Below are 20,348 nucleotides of genomic sequence, written 5' to 3'. Positions count from 1 at the left end.
TTTATGGCACAAAGCAGCTAGACTATCTGTGCCAAATGTCCAGTAAAAAGGTAAAAGTAAATTCAGTAAAATTCATAAAAGGAAATTAAGGTAAAACAAAACAAAGTAAAAAAATAAATAAATAAATAACATAAAACCAATGTTTACACCTAGTCTACAACATCAAGAGAAAAACTACAATGATTCAAGTTGTAAAGGAATTTCTGTAGCATCACAGTAATAATCATAACTCACCAGGAAAACTAACCGGAAAGTATAAAAACCACTGTCAGTCACCTGAAGTTGGCCTTTCTAGTCCTGGTTTTGAGCTACTTAATGTTACGGCCAGTTTCTAATTTCAAATTTAACTGGAGGAACTGTGATTTTTAAAAGGGAGCCACATTAAAAAGGTATAATGTATAAATTAAAATACTTAAATGACATTAAAAAGATTAATGGCCTTTAAAAAAACTAAAAACATTACCAAGGTGGACAGTGTCACCATCACCAATAACAGTCTAACGTTATGGACAAACCTTGGAACAGAACATCTTTACAATAGTGCCATCATTGTGAATTGTAACGATGACAAGAAAGTAAAATGTGGCTTATTGTGATCTGAGTGTTACACAAACTGCACACTGGTGCATCAGTTCCAGATAAAAGAAATCGATGAGTTAAAAAACTGTGACCAATGTGTAGTCTAGTTAGAACATCTTCCTCTTTCTGATCATTACGGGAACAAGACGGCCAAAGTCCAATATAGGATTTTATTTGGAAAAGTTTCTTTTCGCGTTGCTCACTCCAAGTCGACTGCCAGCTGGCATGGAGCTGAGCTTTGAATACAGGACCACAGACGATGTATGGGACAGGCACAGCAGTGATAATGTCAGAGCAGATAGACTTAGCTGCAGTGTCGGCAAGCTCATTCCCATGAATACCAATGTGGCCCGATATCCAGCAAAACTGGATAGAAGTAGATGTTAAAGAGAAATGGGCCAGTCGGTTTTGAATATTGGTGAGAACAGGGTGTGAACCAACCTGAAGCGATTCCAGGACCAGTAGAGTCAGTGTAAATCGTGCAGTTTACATACAGTTCAGCAGTGAATACAGAAGTTGTAGAGAGGATTGTGCATGCAACCACCAAACTGCAACAAACCATGGCAGAGCCCACACAGTCACCTGATTTCTAATCATTTCTATAAATAAGAATGGATGGATGGTTTGAAAGATGTTCAGCAAATAGCAGACAGTATTTCCAATCAGGAGTGCCTACTTTTCTCAGATGACTTAAAGATAGATCGCAAATGGGGATTGTAAGAAGCCATGGTGGGATGGGCTGACCAGTGGATACAACAATGTTATCCAAGGACAGACCCAATTCATCCAACCACGCCTGGATACGAAGGCCAAAAGGAGCAATGGCTGACCATCTGGTCTGTAAAAGCATGGCCCATCGAGGAAGGAAAACACAACCCCAGGTGGGATACTTTGGTAAGGAACAAAGTATCAAAGCATATAATAAAGACAGTTGCAAACGGAGGAGGTGCATGAAACTCTGCATATAAGCTCTGAACTGGGGAAGTGTGGAAAGCCCCAGTGCAGAGCTGAAATCCTTGATGATGAATAGGGTCTAGCATCTTTAAGGCCAATAGTTTGGCAGAGCCATAGACCAGTGATCCATAGTCGAGTTTTGATTGAACAAGAGCACAATATATCTTTAGCATAGAATGTCAATCTGCTCCACAAGTGGTGGAAGAGAGGACATGGAGGATGTTCAGTGCTCTTGTACATGTGACCTGTAGCTGCTTGATGTGTGGTATAAAGGTTAGCTTACGGTCAAAGATTAGCTCCAAGAACTTAGTCTCAAAGACCACAGGCAGCACAACTTCACCAATACGGTGTTCAGGATCAGGGTGAATACCCCATTGGCAGCAAAAGTGCATCAAATGGTTTTAGAGAGAGAGAAATTGAAGGTGTTTCCTGTGGTCCTCTTCAGTAAACAACTGAGGGCATTCTGTAGCTGCCGCTCAATATACCTCATGTTCGACAACTGACGTAAAATGTGAAAGTCGTCGACATAGAGTCTGTTTGTAACAGTGAGAGGGAGTTGTTCAGTGATAGCATTAATTTTTATACTGAAAAATGTGACACTCAGAACACAGCCCTGAGGGACTCCAAGTTCCAAGAGAAAAGAACGGGAAAGTGTCGAACCCACACAAACTCGAAATTTCCTGTCCATTAAAAATTTTTTAATAAAAATGAGCAAATGGCCACGTAACCCATATATATCAAGGTCTCGCAAAATGCCATACCTCCATGTTGTATCATAAGCCTTCTCATTGTCAAAGAATATTGACACAAGATATTGTCATTTGAGAAAGGCTTCTCTGATTGATGTTTCAAGTCAAATCAGGTTGACCATGGTGGAGTTCTGTCATGGAAACAGAACTGGGTGGGTGAGAGGAGGTTGTTTGAATTGAGGAACCAAACAAGATGAGCATTAACCATCCTCTCTAAGGTCTTACACAGACAGCTCGTCAAAGCAATTGGACGGTAGTTTGAAGGAATCTTGGGATCCTTCCCAGGCTTGGAAAAAGGCAGGACAATAGCCTGGTGCCAGGCATCAGGAAAAACATTCTCCTGCCAGTTCCGATTAAAAACAACCAGAAGAACAGCAAGAGAAGCATGAGATAGATGGTACAGCATCTCATAGTGTATATCATTAGGTCCAACTGATGTACTGCCAGACCGATGAAGGGCCAATTTGAGTTCCTCCAGTGTAAAGGGATGATTACAGTCATAGAGACAATCAGATCAAAAGGAAAGAGGTGATTGCTCTGCCCGAGTCTTGATGGCTAAAAAGGTGGAAGAAGAGGCAGAAGTGCCAGATACCTGGCAAAAGCTTTCACCTAGAGTATCAGTGATTCTCTGGGTATCAGCCACTTCCTGGCCATCAGAGAGCAAGATCGAGAGGAGGACAGAATTATATTGCCCACTGACCTTTTGAATCTTGTCCCAAATGACTTTATAACTGGTGGTAGAGGATGTGCTGGTTGTGAACTTAATCCATGATTCCTTCTGGCTTTGATGTCTTACCCATCAAGCATGTGCACTGGCCTGGTGGAAAGCAATGCAATTCGAGAGTGTGGGACATCTATGGAAAGTATCCCAGGCTCGTTTTTGAGCCTTCTGTGCCATGTGGCTGGCAGGATGCCATCATAGACGAGGATATAGTGGAACATGTGTTGAGGTTTTAGGAATACACTGACCAGCTGCTTGTTTTATACAGTCAGTTACTGCTGCCACACAGTTGTCTATTGTTGGCTTACAAACAATGGCAGGATCAAGTTCTGCTAAAGCAGTGAAAGAGGGCCAGTTTGCCTGATCCAGCTTCCACCTGGACATGCGGGTCAGGTGGCATCGACCACGGCCAGTCTATCTCAAGATTATAGGAAAATGATCACTGCCTCCTGGATTATTGTCAACCCTCCATGAAAAATGGGAAAATTATGAAGGGAAGCAAACTGAGAAATCAATAGCAATAAAGGACTGACTAGATGCATGGAAATAAGTAGAAGAACGAGTATTGAATAGAGAAAGGTTGTGATCAGAGAGCATACACTCTACAGAGCGACCCCTCCTATCAATACCAGCACTTCCCCAGAGGGGATGATGTCCATATTAAAGTCCCCCAGGATGAAAAAGGGAGACGGCAACTGTTCAATGAAAGCATCAAGGTCTGATTGATCATATGTCTCTCCAGTTGACAGATAGAGAGAACAAACAGTGATGGTAGGAAACACAGATGGCTACAGCCTCAAAGGGTGTGTCAAGTGGCATAAACAAGGTAAGCACATGCTGATCAACCAACAGTGCCACCCATCCCTGCACTCATCCATCACATAGCCTGTCATTTCTGTATAAAGAAAACTGCCAAAAAAATGTATCAGCAGGTTTCAGAAATGTTTCCTGTAAGGAGAGACAAACAGGATGGTAGGAAGCCATCAGTGTTTTAATGTCATCTAGATTAGAACATAAACCTTCACAGTTCCATTGTATCAGGGTGACCATTTATATTTATGTTTAGGAAAATTGGACAGAAAACCCTTCTATTTACAACCACATCTTTTTTTCCTTATTCAAAACCTCCATGGATCCTGCCCTGGGTCGATTGGGCAGGTCTTTGCTGTTGGAAGGGGATTCTAGAGACTGAGGACGTGAACATATGATTGTTTTGCATCTTGGAGTGAAAGAGAAAGATGGATCCGAGGAAATTAAGATAACCTGCCTTGATGGTGGCAGGTGGATATGGTGATGTAAATATCAGAATGAGGACATTGGTCAGCACCATAATTCCATCTTTGCGAGTAGAGATACGCCTCACTGCAGAAACTCCTTGGGTGGAAAAACCAGTGAGAATCTCCAATTCTGGGATGTTATTCAAATCTCTCTCAACAATAACTCCTCATGATGAATTTAAAGTAGCATGAGGTGTAACCTTTATAGTTATATCTTCAATAGCCTTTGAATGCAACAGGAGTTCACTGTGTTTAGATGTGGATGTTTTCACCAATATGCCACTAGACTGGAGCTTTTTTACTGAATTTAGAGAGCCAGCAAATCCCTCTAGTCCCTTCTGAATGAAATAGGGAGACATTTACCCAAAAGGTTTGTCTGAAAGTGAGGATTGCTGCTCATAATCTTCAAGACGTGGTCGTTTACCTGTAGACTGTTTTTTCACTATTTATTAAGATTTTTAATTGGAGTATCCATAATAAAGAAAGGAAAATTTCGGTGCCCACTGAGCCCACCTATCATTGAGCCCTAAGAGGGGACGCACTACAATGTCAAACAAAGACACTGCAGCAACACCAGGGTTTTGTGAGCACTATACTCAAACTCCAGCATCAGATATAATGTCCACAATACCTGTTGAGAACATACAACACTGATACTTGGTTGACCCTAGCCCAAATGGACCAGCCAACTGACCCAAGGGGGTCACCCAAAGCCAAGGCCACTTGTCTACAGGAATTCAAGGCCAAATCAGTGTGTTAGGGTTGGACCCCTCAACCACCAGAATCCTCTCCTCCCCTTCACGGGTTGCCACACACAGCAAACATGTGGGTGGATCCTTAGATCCCAGAGGAGGTAAGCTGAAAGAACAGGACCTTCCCTGGGAGGTCCCCTCACCATGTACAGAAATCCACACCGAGGTGGGGGGATATTTGGGAATCAACTTCTTAGGAAATATGAAAATTCAAGGGAAACTGAAAAATCCCAATGAAAACACAGTGAAGATGATGACCACAAAGGAGGTAAAGCAAATCATATAACACACAGGCCTGACAAACCAAAACAAGTTATCAGATTACAATCAATTGCAGGAGTGAGAAACAGATGGCAAGAGAATTACACAGATTGATGTATCTCGTTCCCTATTTGCTACAGACTTAGAAAGGACCTATCAAGATACAGCAGGACCTAAAGGGAGGAAGTCCCAAAAATATGCTAACAACTCCAACTTATGACATCAACATGTTAGCAGCCAAAAAATATACATCCACCAGAAGAACCAAGACAAGCAAACAGACAAGGAGGATACATGGTCTGTCTGTCTTGTCACTTAGTAAAACAGTAAATCTTCCAGCCTGAACTAGAAAAATCAGGAAGGAAGAGAACCTAATTAGTTCTCTCTCCTCTAAAAAGAAGGAGTTGTAGATTCAAAGGGTGCAAGGAAAAGCCCCACAGTATCACAAATCTGAATAATGATAAGTAAAAAAGTAGGTTCTAATCATCAGAGTGCAGTTTAAAAATTTAAACAAGATCAATAATACCTTTTCCTATAACTACTACAGATCATAACAAACAACTACAATTATTTTATGACAGATTCAGTTTCTAACCTTTTCAAATCTGTTTGTTTTTAAGTTTACCATTTTACTGCTGTACAATAAGTGAAAAAAAAGGGTCATGTCAAAAGTTTGCTAAGCTACAATTAAATATATTTTTAATAAAACATCATGTTAGGTCAATTATATATTTTAACACTACATTTGTAATCTATTCTCTTAAGGACTTCAAGAATTAGAATAGTGTACTATGATGGCATTTCAACCACACTATATTCATCATATCCTTGAGGGAATAGATTAAGAATGTAATATTAAAAATATAATAAGTAATATGATGCCTTATGACAAGTATAATTAATTATGATAATGCTCTACTGGGTTCTAAAAATCATTCACATCATAATAAGAATATTATTGCTGTATCTGTTAATTAGGAATTATGTATTCTAATGTATGGATCCAACTGTAAATTGGCTCTGTTGTACAAATGCCTGGTACTCTAATAAATGTATGATTACACTGCAGCTAAGAACCATCTAGTATAGGATAGTTATTTTTGTTGCAATATAAAAGAAGTCAGAGCTATACCTTGCAAACAAATCATTCTTGAAGCATTCAGTGAGCCCATGATAAGCAGCCAGGTGAGCCACTGACCATGTAGGGTGACTTCTGATCAAGTTTGATAACTCCTGGAGTGAGTCTTTGTTCACAACCTCAGGAACACACTTCATTAAAACAGGTAATTTGTCTTTGAGGTATGTAAAAGCAACTTTACTGTCATCTAATTCAGGGACACGGATAAGGCTGTAAAATATATAAAATTAAGAGTATTAAAACTGAAAAAAAGTTATTTCTATAAAGAGTCCCTATTAGAAAAAAAAATGTTACCTACAACAATTAAGGATAACATGTCAATGAAAAGCAAAAAACTAATAAATACAGATAGCTTAAAACTTTTCAGAAATTTATTTGAGAACTGTGCTACCAAAGGAATCAAACACAACTGACAAACAGAGAGTTGTATAATCATTAGGCTACACAACTGATCCACACTATGAATAGTTTGGAATATTTGAATAAATTTCTTATGAAGCACATAGTGTTCAGATACTTCATTAAATGTACCACAGGTATAACACTGCATACAGGTTTTATATATATTTAAATTAGCAATGCTTCAATCATAAATTTACAAGTGAGATACACTTTCTTTTCCTACTCAGTTTATGAGAACTTCCTCAGTTCAACACACCTGAAAGTAAAATATATGGCTTCATTTTAACTTTCATAAAAGCCTTATTACAGGGAAAAAATTCTAAAGCAACACACATGCACGTGTATATAAAATCAGAAACTTCATTTCAGTACCAATGAAGACCTTTGTGCTACAAATGCAAATTTTTAAAAATACATTTATTTTCTTATCAGTAATAAATTCTGGTTAACTCTGCCACTTGGAACTTGGGGGAAGAGGCAATGCTGATGGAATCAGTTGTTACACGTATCATTTCCCCCATGAGATCCTCCAACTCTACAAGACAGTTAATTTAGTTGGCTCAAATATTTACCACTAATCCTGACTATTCCAATATAAAAACATTAATGTTTAAACTATATTATTTATCTGGAACTGTCAAAGTTTTCCTACCTAAAGGCTGCATGAGGTACATATTTCAAGTCTTTGTGCATCACAACATCATACACGTACTTCTCATCTTTCACACTGCGGTAGAGAACCAAACAGTCTTCTCGGCAAATTACATTAGAATGGGCATAGTCTTCTGGTTTTACCTCAATGACTTTGAAGGGGTCATCTCCTAAGCTGTAGACAACACTCTCAAACACTTTTTTGATATATGACCACTGTGACATCTATGGTAAAAGAAAAAATATATAGTGAGTTATTTAAACTATTGCCAAATACAGAATTTCAGAAATGTAGGTTCATGTAAATACAAACACACACATGTAAAACATTGACAAGACAACATTCCTGTTTTTTTATAATGTTCATTTTCATTTTCCAGTCCTAATAACAGTCAATGAAACCAATAATTAACAGAATTCTATCAAGAAGTAATCCAGCATCAAGTACATTACATGCTTACAAAAATCACAAACACTCAATACATACTACACTATAAGGCAAAGAATTTCACAATACCTGGGATTTTAGAAAACAAACAGGCAAACCTCTTTCATTCATTTTTGTTAGAACAATACACAATGAGCAGGTGTACAAGAACTGATAAGTTGATGATGTTATTCCTGTCTTAAAAATTGGGGTGATAAAAATAATTCTGTAAATTACATGTTTATTTGTGGGAGAATATCCAGAAAGTTGGATTAAGAAAAGAGAGAAACCATTGAAATATAATAATAAAAATCCAACATCAATCTACTACAAGAAATTCTTGTTAGATCATTTTCGGAGGATATTACCTGTGAAATTTATGATAAAGGCTATAGATTTGGTGTACTTATATTTTCAAGATAAGATGCCATGCCACACATAAGATTATCACATCTCAGATTATACAGTTACTGGGAGGAAGAAGGCAAAACTAAGTAATGAAGTCAAACTTGACTTTTGTTACTGTTAGTACTGGTGTGCAGAGGTCAGTGTTTGACCCTTTGTTTTCTTCTTCTAGATATTGACAGAGACAAAACTGATAAAGTGTCTTGCTGAAATGAAAATTATGCATGTTTCTAATTGTGTTAAAGATGCTAAGGAAGTAAAAAAATGACTTAGATCACTTTATAAGTTAAACAAATGCCTTTTAATTATAGAACATGCATAGTAATGCACCTATGTTATCACAATCTGGGAACCTACTCAACAGCACAACTTAAGAAAAGGATAAATGGTAAGGGAGTCACTAGCAAACCTTCAAGGCATTGTTCTGTTGCTGATTAAAAATGACAGAATTTTAGGGGTGCCTATACAGGCATGTTTTTTACAAGACCAAAGAGAGAATTATCTGTTTACACTAATTACCAATTAAGCAAAGTTACTGCTAACAATTAAAATAGAATTGGGTCTGAGAATCCTCTCCCCAGCAGGAATTTAGGAGGCAAAGTATCCCCTCTCCCAAACAAAATTAAGCATTTTTAGAACACCTAAATCTTGTCTTTGGAGCAACATTAAAGTTTACAAAAACTTGTCTTAAAATGAATTCATACAGTTGATTAAAAAAAATCAGAAAATAAATGACTACACACTGTGTTGGTAGAATTGTTTCTAAATGCAAATCAATGATAAAGTTATAAAGCTAGTGGTTGCTTTGTACAAAGTAGTGAGGTCAGGATGCACATTTTAAAATGAAAATTCCTACTCACCAGGCCATTCTGACTACACTGAGTTAAGCCACTCTGAATATTGTTCAGATATTAAGCTGTTAAGATTCTGCTGAAGATTTTTTAGACATTCTTTGATCTTTTATTGAAATAAAAAAACATGTATAAGGGTAAATTTTCAGGTTACAGTTTTAAACAGAAGACAAACAAAATGTGCCTTTTATCTTCTACAAGTATTGTGAATTTATCAGAGACAAAGATAGTTATATTTTTGATATCCCTTATTTTTGTACAGGGTTTTCGGAAAGTCACTGTGCAGTTTTATAACAGCATTCATTCAGTCTGTTTCAAGCTAGCAACTGATAGCAGTGTTCAGAAACAAAATAAGAAGGATCCAAACCTCTACTGATGCCAACTGGGGTCACTTTCAACATTGTTTATAATTGTCATTCATATTTACCTCCTGCATTATATATTGAAACATATCTGTTAATAAATATACAAGTGCACAGTGACTTTCCGAACACCCTGTAGAACACACTTAAGTTGTCTCACTAACTGTAAAAGACAAAACATGATTATTATTTTAGTTTGCCTCCAAGCTCTTTTTGACAACCTAGAGTCACATTATCTTGATATTAGTCCAGAATATTATCACCCAAAGTTTAAAATTCTTCATAACTTCTAATTAAATGCAGCTCATACAGTTCATAATTAAATTAAGGCCTTTCCCAACTGATCCAACTCCTATATCTTTAAATCTAGTTCAATTTTTGAAGACATGCACAGTTCGTTCCTGTTCATCCTTAACTCTAGTGTACAGTACAGTACCAATTATCTGGGTAACTAAACATTATCAAAAAACTATACTTCAAACAAATATTTTTCTATATTTCTCACTAGCTTTTTAACAGATTCATATTTTTTAACTTGTTCACAATATTCACTTCATCACTCAGTAAAAGACTCACACTTCACTTGATAGACCCAATAAAGAGCAGTTTTTTAGTTTTTAAGGAAACACAATGCATGTCCATTCTCAGTATAGACAACATCACAGCTAATAATTGTTTGACAAGATCTACCTTTTGATACAAAGTGATACAAGCATGTTATGACATGCATGAACATGTTAGGATACTTGTGTTTTGTTTTATAAAGAAAAGACATACATGAATGTGCATATTTTTAATTTTAAAAAGTTTAGTGGGATCAATGGACATTTGGTTAATTGCTATCCTTCTGTACCTGTTCTATGGATTTAATTCTGCATATACAAAGATAAGAACTTCAAATAACTTTGCTACCACTTTTTATGTTATTTTATATACTCTCTGTGGGGTCTGTCACTTGACCAACCTTGCAATTATCACAGAATAATTTAAAAATAAATATAAATTATGCTCTCTCTGTGCTAGAATGGTGTGTTATAACAATAAAATACAAATGTTCAGTCTGAAGTAGTTGAAGTCTCATAATGCTAAATATTTACATAACTTACACCTACGTGGTACATGTGCACTCATGTTATGTATCCAATAACATCATTTGGTGTTCCCTAGTTTGGTTGCATTTGTGATCTAGTATTTTGTAACATACAATCACATTTGAATTATTATACATTATATGTATGTGTATAGATTATTACTATTTAGAATAATTATTAAACTTGTTTTTCTTAAAATATATAACAATAAATGAATTAAAGCACACAATTAACACTATTTCCAAGATTTTAAATAAAAAGCACTCAAAAATAGAAACAATTAATTCTTACCCATCAGAAAGAACTTTGAGTTACTATGCATTTTCTATCTCTAAGTTACCATATAAATGTTTTGAAAATTGCATATTATATTTGGTTCAGTTTGGACATGGAGTCATTCAAGTGAAAACACCTCAACTTTGTTTCTTTTTAGCTCTTTACAGGACTTCATACATTAATTAGCAATTACCATTGTTTTTTGCAGGGAATATAATATGTGATGTCCAACAATGGAAATCTTTTTTTCCTGTCAGGGAAACAGGTACTGGCATGGGTTCTATGTCCCTCTGACCAAGTATGATTGGATAAAGGTCATTAACAGAAGTTGTGTGTGTGCAACCTGGCTTTGTGCAACACTTTTGCATTAAAAGTAAAATTCTTCTTTGTTTAGCAGATTTTGTTGAGGTTTTTAATGCAACTTTTAGTAGCATTCAAAATTTTTTACAAAGATAATTGTAATTTTTTCTAATAATTAGATTTTATTGAGCTATAACTTTTATTAGCTTTATCTTACAGGGGTAGGTGGTTAGTAAGTAACAGACTAGTGGGAGAGAATCATAAAAGTTTTAATTTTCTCTCAGTCATCAGTTCAGCACATACACCACAGACACTCTTGCCCTTATCCATTTTGTTTTATTACAGTAATTGTGATTGTATTTCCACAGTTTAAATAAAGACTACTCTTTTACACATCTTCAACACACTATCAGACATATAAACATACATATACCTTGTAACTTGAAATCTAAAATTAACCTTCATTTAATTATGGGCTCTTACTGACAATGTTAAGGGAATCCACAAGGTTGAGAATACCACTACTACTTCTGAACAAATAACACTGAAATTGACAGGAACATATGCCAAAAGCGAGACATTGTGTTTTTGATTACTTATGAACAAAAAAAACTATACACAAATCTCAAATACAAACCTAAAAAGCTTTGGGCAGGCTTTTTAAAATACTTTTTTCATTTCCTCAGTCAATTGTGTTGTACTGTATTCACTAACCAAACAGAAATTATATTGCATACTGAATTTTACTAAATAGTTATAATATTTAAAGGTGTAGTAACTGATGTTTTTTAACAAGCTTTTCTTTCTCTTTACTAAATTCAGCATGGATTTAATTATGGGTATGAAAATGATTTAGTTATGAATTAAGATTTAATAAATGCACAGTTTTAATTCAGAAAAATGTTGTGTTTGTAGAAATAGAACAGTACAAGACAAGTGGTTATCAAAGTACTACACTATAATTTCCAAAATGTCTACCATCATATAGAGAGTGGGTTAGGCACACTGGATGCCATTATGTGATCCAATTTTAAGCACCAGAAGAGGAGCAAACAACATTTTGACCTTCTTTGGTCATCTTCAAGTTTACAAGGAAAGAAAGGGTTACTGACCAATAGCTGACCACATGCTTGAAGGTGGTTGTGTATTTGAGTGTGGGAATGTAGGGGCATGCTTAGATGTTTGATTATATTTATTAATACAGGTATAAAGATGTTCCTTTGTATCGGCTTATTTTGGGCTTGAGTTGTTGTATAAGTAAGGCTTCTTTAATTTTGCATTTATTTATGTTTGCTTCTTTATTTAGTATTTGGGTGTTTTCTATGGTTATGTTGTGTTTATTTGATTTGCAGTGCTTGAAAATGTGTGAAGGCGACTTTTTGTGTTCTTTAAATCTGTTTTCCATTTTTCTACTTGTTTCTCCAATATAGAAGTTGTGGCAGTTATCACATTGTATTTTATAAATAATGTTAGTGTGATGTTTGTCAGTGTAGTTTTTACATAGTATAGACCTCAGTTTTGTGCCTGGTTTTTGAATAAATTTGGTATTAACTGAAATGTCATATTTTGTTGCTAGTTTTTGCCAAATCTTGGTTATTTTTCTGCTGATGTCAGGAATATATGGTATGCAGCCTTATATGGTTTCCTGATTTTTTAAATTGTGGGGTATATTTACTTTTGTTACTTGATTTTGCATTTTGTCTACATGTGTGCAAATGTTTTCTAGAGTTTGTGGAGGAAACTTGTTGATGTTGATGCAATATTGTTATATTTTGTCTAATTCATCATTAATTTTATCTGGTGAACATAGTTTTATGGCTGTGTTTATTTGGTTTCTTAGTATGTTGAGTTTTTGTTTTGTTTCATGTGCTGAGTCCCAAGGAATGTATAGTCCTTATAGGAATGTACAGGTGATTTTCCAGTGGATTCTTGTTTTAAATTGCGTATTGGTTCTTGTAATTTTGAGGTTAAGAAATTATATTTGATTGTTTTCTTCCTGTTCACATGTGAAGTTAATGTTGGTATGTATAAAGTGATTGAAAAAATTAAGTGTATGTTCTGTAGACATGAATCCCACTATTGTCGTCTACATATCTGTACCAGTATAGTGGTGGATGTAATGCTGTGTCAATTGCTTGCATTTCAACTTGTGTCATAAAAATATTGTCTAGAACTGGTGATAGTTGATTGCCTATGCTCTGGCCATTTGTTTGTTTTAACTGAAAATAACAATGAGAAATCACAATGGCAATATTTTAATTACTTGGATAGCTGGAATAATATAAAACAGTCCTTCTTGATGATGGGAAAACCACTTGAAATAAAAATGTATCTCAGAATGGCAGGTATGAGTATTAACACTATTTATAAGGAGAGAACAACATTTCAACCTTCCTAGGTCATCTTCAGGTTAAGACAGTAATAATTAAACAGACTAATTCCAACTGGTTGTTTTATGTGGCAGTAATCAATGTAATTCCCCAACTATAATAACAATGACATCATTTTGTGTTCATTGTGCTTTGCCCACTTAATTAAAAAAGCTATTAATTCCATACGTGTAAATAACCCTATGTTACCTTGCTCATTCAAATAATGGCAGATGGTAATGTTATAAATTAACATCCAATCAAAAAGCTTCTGATGAAAAGTACGATGATTATATGTAATTGAAAGAGGAAGATAATAAACTAATGAAGCCAATCATATCTATCAAACTCACTAGAACTTCTTATACAAACTTAACATATGAAACATTACCTACAAAACTGAAATACATAGGACTAGAATGCACAGAATCAACAACCAGGTGTTCATAAATATATCAGTGATATTTTGAGACCTTTGTCTGAAATTCAGGAACATTTCACTCAACTGGATCTGCCATGTAACTGATATGGTCAAACACAAAAATTCTCTAGGTTTAAAAATAAAGTCTACAAATTGTAAAGCCCAACATTTTGTAAAATTACACATTTAACTTGTTACTGTTAGGTTGAGCTTAATATTAATTATATAAAAAATAAATATTTTTTACTAAAAATTACAGTGCAAGCTGGTAATATTTAATATGCAAAATTATATTATGTTACACTTAATATCAAGCATGTAGTTTAACTTAATCTGACAAAACAATTGAATTTTGATATTCTTACTTAAATAACAATGGGAGAATCACCAGAGGGTGATCAGATTGACATATTTAAGAACAATCATGGACAGTGTTGACAGATCATCTTGTTTCACACTTAATCAGAATGGTAGGACTAGGAAATACAAAGTATTGACAGGGTACAAGTCATCATCAATAAGATTATTTTATTTTTCTAATGATGTATTGGCTTTTAGGATGGGTTATCTTCAAATGTAGTGGGTGCAGTAAATTTAAGGGAGCACGAGAGAAGTTTTATAAACACTTGAATGATAATGGCTAGCTAATATTTTAAGTTTAGTTTGGTGAAATAGCCCAAATGGGCCAACAGGGTCCCTTGTTGTCCACAACATTTAACATAACACAAATGATCTTTAATACTATTTTTATAAAAAAAATTAAGCTAAATATGTATGAAACTAAATTTACTGATTAAGTTAGGCTTAACCTTTAGGCTAAATCATACACATTTATATCAGAAAAACATGCAGGTTCAAGAAGACTTCATAGAAATAAAAACCCTTTACCCCAAGTGCTTTTGAAAGGTGAACATCTCTTCTTCATGAGTAAACTGGGGGAAAAAGAAAGGTCTACCTTTTGAAAGTGTTCAGGTTACAGAGTTTTTATTTCATTTCATACACATTAAATATATTTTTATTGTAATAGTTTAGAGTTTCTGTGAAACATGTTTTTGACATTATGCAAGACCATGAAATATGTTTGAAATTACTTTTATTACTTTTAATGACTAAACCAAACTAAAATACAAAGGCAATGATTTGTAATACACCATCACAACAAAACTGCAAAAGATGGATTACACTTTAATTTCAGTAATCTACTTCTCATATACAGACTTAATTAAGAACTTCGCTGCCATAAATAGTGGTGAATTTAAGTTGTGTGAGCCCACGGGCTAGTAATTTTTATGGTGGTCCCTACATCCCATGTAATTTTACACAGAATAAAACTATCAATGGGCCCTGGGAATGAGCCCATATCTAAATATGCCACTGGCTATAAGCCCTTTTAATTTAAGATATAATTTCTTGTCACTAATTGTCTTTTAATTTAACTTTACAACCTGAAATCTAGTGTCAACTAAATATACATAAATTCAAAACCTGAAGACAACCTGTTAAACATTCGTTTTTAAGTTCAAATAGAATTACAGTTTATAGTTACAATTATTTATATCCAATGTCCAATTACAAACATTGAGTGCTTGTTGATAAAACTAGAATTATATAATATCAATTATTATAGAATACTTAGTAAACATTAGCAGTAAAAACAACTTACTAATTAATATTAATAATGTAATAACACAAGTTCTTGAAACTGAAGGTTGAAGTTAAAAAACTCGTGTACATTGTAATACTTGGACAGCTTATTGATATTATGACTTGCTTATGAAAATTACAGTGAAGTCATATAACAGTCCTATAAAAGTTAATAAAATATTCGGTTTATTTCTATGTTCAAATTATTTAATTCGGATAAAAGGTACACGAAGATACATTAACACTTAAAAGCACTTTAGTTAAGGGAGCTATTACCATTACATTACTAATATACGGAATTCGTCTACCCATTAACTTTTAAGATAAGTTTGAGTAATAATATTAATGTTACCTTCATAACTGGTTTCATCACATGTTGAAGCACAACAGGTGAGGATGTCGATGAAATTATGATACAAAATTTTTGATACGTTAAAGGGGTCGAAATATCTCAACCATAATACTAGCGCCAATAATTAAAACTCTAAATTTTCTTCGGTTTTACAAGTAACTAATTTTAACGATATGTTCGTAACAGCGTTTGAAACTAGTTTTGCTATTTGTATCGTGTTACGCAATATTATCAGTAATAATGTTTGTCATCACCTACCAACTATACAAGCAAACTGGAATATAAGCTTACCGAAAAGTACAAGTAAATTATAATACACAATAATTTAATATTACTTTACTCACTGGTTATGCATAAAGTACCTCTTTTTCTAAAGTAGGTTTACGTAAACAAAAGTCTTTAAATTCTAAGCTCAGAAAATAATAATGACATCTAGAAGAAAAAGTTTTGTAATAATTAGCGGCTTAATTAAGACAAAAAGAGACTTTCAGTATTAACTAAATCGTTTTCACCTTTGTTTGTATGATATAATGATATAAAAATGCTGACCCTTTGTTTTTACACGTATATTCGTATTAATACTGCCACTGATAACACACTTTCCATTAAATACGAAGAAAGGGTAAAAGCAAAGTACAATCAACGATTCTGTTATGACTCAATGTTTCTGTATAAACAGCTACAGTTGAGTATTGTGGTATTCATATACTTTGATAACCGAGGAAGAAGTAAGCATCCACAAAACGCACATTCTGAAAATGTACTGCAGAGAATAATTTCAAACTTTGACAGAGAGAAAGAGAACAAGAAAAAGACAAACAGATGAAACAAATAAAGTAAATTTTTTATTCATAGTTCTTGCGTATCTTCTATTTACTACACATTTTAGATTTTCCTTCCTATTTTCTGTGATGCCTATACTAACTATTGTCTAGGGCCCGGCATGGCCAAGCGTGTTAAGGCGTGCGACTCGTAATCTGAGGGTCGCGGGTTCGCATCCCCGTCGCGCCAAACATGCTCGCCCTTTTAGCCGTGGGGCGTTATATGTGACAGTCAATCCCACTATTCGTTGGTAAAAGAGTAGCCCAAGAGTTGGCGGTGGGTGGTGATGACTAGCTGCCTTCCCTCTAGTCTTACACTGCTAAATTAGGGACGGCTAGCACAGATAGCCCTCGAGTAGCTTTGTGCGAAATTCAAATAACAACAACAAACTATTTGATAAATTTCTTTCTTACAAACAAAGAAACAGTGGCGGCGCCAAGGGGGAAGCTTGGGGGGCTTGAGCCCCCCAAATGAGCCAAACCCCCATCAGCCCCCAAATATTGTTACCTACATATATTCATAAAATATGGAAAACACAATCGTCATTGTTGCTTAACAATTTGCATCAAAGAGACATTAATCTGTAAAACTCGTCTTCATTAAGACGGAAGTACTTAATGCACTGAAACTCATGCACTGTATTGCCGCTCCCTGTGTAATGCCATTCTATCTTGAGCTTTGACGAAGATTAGACAGCCACGTTGATTTCAAGTTACAACAGGTCATCAGGGATTTTACTTGATAAACCCAAGGTTTCACAGGTGTTTACCCATTAATTTCATTTATCTTTTATTGAAAAGTAAAACATAGCATGCATGTATAAGTGTATTGTGTATAGGTCAAAACTATGAAGCATTTAGCCGGTGTTGTGTCTTCTGTGAGATCATTTTGCATTGTGTATCAGCCATCCAAAATTGTACTAATGATTGTGGCATGCACTTAAAATTGTGACTTACAATCCAGTTAATGTTATACTTATGAATAGATAATAACCTTACATGATAATTGACCAAATAATGTTTCTAAACAATTCTAGAATGAATTTTGAAATTGTCATTGGGCTATTTAGAAGTGCCTAATTTAGTGTAATGTAGTAGTTACATTATTGTAACAGGTGCTTGTCACACATATGATAATAAGAACGATATTACAATCACAGTTTGGCCTGTATGAATAATGTGAACTTATGAAGAAACCAGCCTTTCTGTGAAGGTCAACTGCAATTTAGACATTTTGTTTTGGTGCTACTATGACCATTCAATATCCAGGCCGCGGGTTTGCTTTTTTCGAACGCGATATTCCCGACTCGAACGTCTTAAGCGTATGATCATCGAGCTGCTGACCATGGTGTACGCTCTGCGTACGGCTAACGATCGGCTCAGCCCGATCGAGATCCAAATGCCAACCGCACGCCACACACCCCCGCTCACTCCCACTAGTTGCCCAGTTTTACTACATGCCCTATCAAACCTGTGTTTGTGTTCCTTAATTAGCCCTGTAATTTTACATTATCACTACCCTCTGATTAAGTACTCGTGCTATATGGTTAAAGATAAACACTTTCTCTGACAGTATTTCACGGATGTTTTCTCGATTTTCATGTGCTATTAATATAATTTGGTGATTTCAATGCTGCAGAGCAGTTGTTCGTAATGTTGAACTATGTTTAGTTGTTATTTGTTCCATATTCATGAAATGACCCAATAGTATGTATATTGTATCTTTTTCCTTAGATTTCGATGTTTAAAATGAATATCCTTTGTAAGCCCTAATGCCAATATAAGGAGAGAACTTCACATTCATTTCATATAAGCTAACACAACTTGGAAGTAAGAAGTGGTACTAGCAGTCAGCCAGCTCGAGGATCACTTTGACATTCGCGCGCTCTGGATAAAAGGGAGTTATGTTTGTTTACGCGGCTCTCGCTCTCTCTGGTACTCGATCACACACTCAGTTTGGATTAATAAAAGGAAATCAAAATCAGCGACTCGTTTTCAAACAAGAACACCAACACACAAGGCAAGAGTCAGAAAACACCCACCAAAACATAAACTGGTCATACTACACATAGGGTTGAGTATGCAACACTACCTGCTACCCAAGAAAAGGCAGCGAGTAGATGGTCCTACAAACACATGTGGTGCAAGTGAGGAGGACAGTGGTGATCGTGATGGTGAGAATGCGGACACGACTGGTGCAGGACCCCAGCTGCAAGAGGTAACCACTCACACCCAGGGTAAAAAACTACCACCAGGACCCAAGGATCTGAACCAGCTTCCAGATAGTGGTCCTACCTGTCCAGACTTGAAGAGATACCCGGCCACAGAATACAGCAGCCAGTCAAGGTCATTCAACAAGAATCAGCACTCGTGACTGGAGTACTCTGTGACCCAAGATGCTTCATTCTGCTTCGCATGTCGTCTTTTCAGTCACACGCAGTTCAGTAAAACTGAGAAGTCCTTCACCCATGAAGGCTTCCGAAACTGGAAGAAGGCGGCCACATCACTGAAGTCCCATGATAACTCTGCAGGACACAAGTTTGTCATGCAAGCTTGAGCAGAGTTTGAATTGCAGAAAACAAAGGGTGCAAGGATCCAACATGCTCTCAATGCAAGCCATGCTAAAACTGTGGAGGAAAACTGACATTACATAAGAGCCGTGATAGACGCACTGCTCTACACAGCCTGCCAGAATGAAGCCCAGAGAGGTCACAGGGAAGGTAGTGAGTCAGATAACAGGGGCAATTTCCTGGAACTTCTTGACATGATTTCCAGATATGATGAAATCATGAAGAAGAAGCTGAGTGGTCCTGACAATGCCAAGTACATGCACCATGATATCCAAAACGAACTGCTTGACATCATAGCTGAAATGATCGGAAAGGATATTAGCAAAGAGGTCATGGAAGCTGAGCATTTTGCTCTAATGGTGGATGAAACAAAGGATGTGAGCAAACAAGAACAGCTGTCCATTATGGTAAGGTGCCTCCACCAACAAAGCCTTCGTAAGGAGTTCCTGGACTTCACAGCTTCTGAGGGTCTGGATGCAGATTCATTGTTTAAGAAAATCATGGAGACTCTTGGCTAGATGTGGTATTGACCATAATGCCTGCATTGGCCAGTGCTTTGACGGAGCTTCAGTCATGTCAGGACACATCAGTGACGTACAGAAGAGGTTCAGGAGAGAGGTATCTCAGGCTGTGTATGTCCATTGCTATGCACACAGGCTCAACCTTGTGCTACTTGATTGTGTGCACAACATCCAGCCTGCAGCAGAGTTCTTTGTGACAATTCAGAAGCTGTACAAATTCTTCTCTACATCGGTTGTGTATGAAGGTACAGAAGGAGCTTGAACCCGTAAACCAGCACATACAGTTGAAGCGACTGTCAGACACAAGATGAACCTGCCAACATGCTACTTGTCTGGCTGTGAAAAGAACCCTCCCTGCCATTGTGACAACCCTAAAGCGTCTTGTGGAGGGGGACAATGTCCACAGAGCCACTGACTCAACGGGCCTGTGCATCCTCCTAGATCAGCAGTTCGT

General features: G+C 36.0%; 1 protein-coding gene across 4 annotated transcripts in view; it reads right to left on the bottom strand.

The window, feature by feature from the left end:
- Nucleotides 1-16,620, bottom strand: part of iPLA2-VIA (calcium-independent phospholipase A2 VIA) — a 41,951-nt gene extending 25,331 nt beyond the window's left edge. Inside the window, exons 1-4 of one of the 4 annotated variants that reach the window (XM_076509585.1) lie at nucleotides 15,983-16,197; nucleotides 14,875-14,918; nucleotides 7,486-7,709; nucleotides 6,426-6,641 (exon numbers count right to left, since the gene is read on the bottom strand). In XM_076509585.1, the coding sequence (XP_076365700.1) occupies nucleotides 6,426-6,641; nucleotides 7,486-7,709 (440 nt within the window). In that variant the 5' untranslated portion in view covers nucleotides 14,875-14,918; nucleotides 15,983-16,197. Of the gene's footprint in view, nucleotides 1-6,425; nucleotides 6,642-7,485; nucleotides 7,710-14,874; nucleotides 14,919-15,982; nucleotides 16,229-16,326; nucleotides 16,420-16,494 lie in introns of those variants that run through there. The other 3 variants (XM_076509587.1, XM_076509586.1, XM_076509584.1) reach the window with 3 other exon arrangements.
- Between the last annotated feature and the right edge of the window lie 3,728 nt (nucleotides 16,621-20,348).

Source organism: Tachypleus tridentatus, chromosome 6 (assembly GCF_004210375.1).
Source record: "Tachypleus tridentatus isolate NWPU-2018 chromosome 6, ASM421037v1, whole genome shotgun sequence".
NCBI lineage: Eukaryota > Metazoa > Arthropoda > Merostomata > Xiphosura > Limulidae > Tachypleus > Tachypleus tridentatus.
Note: the sequence above shows the minus strand (reverse complement) of the source record. Positions and strands in the feature narration are given on the sequence as shown.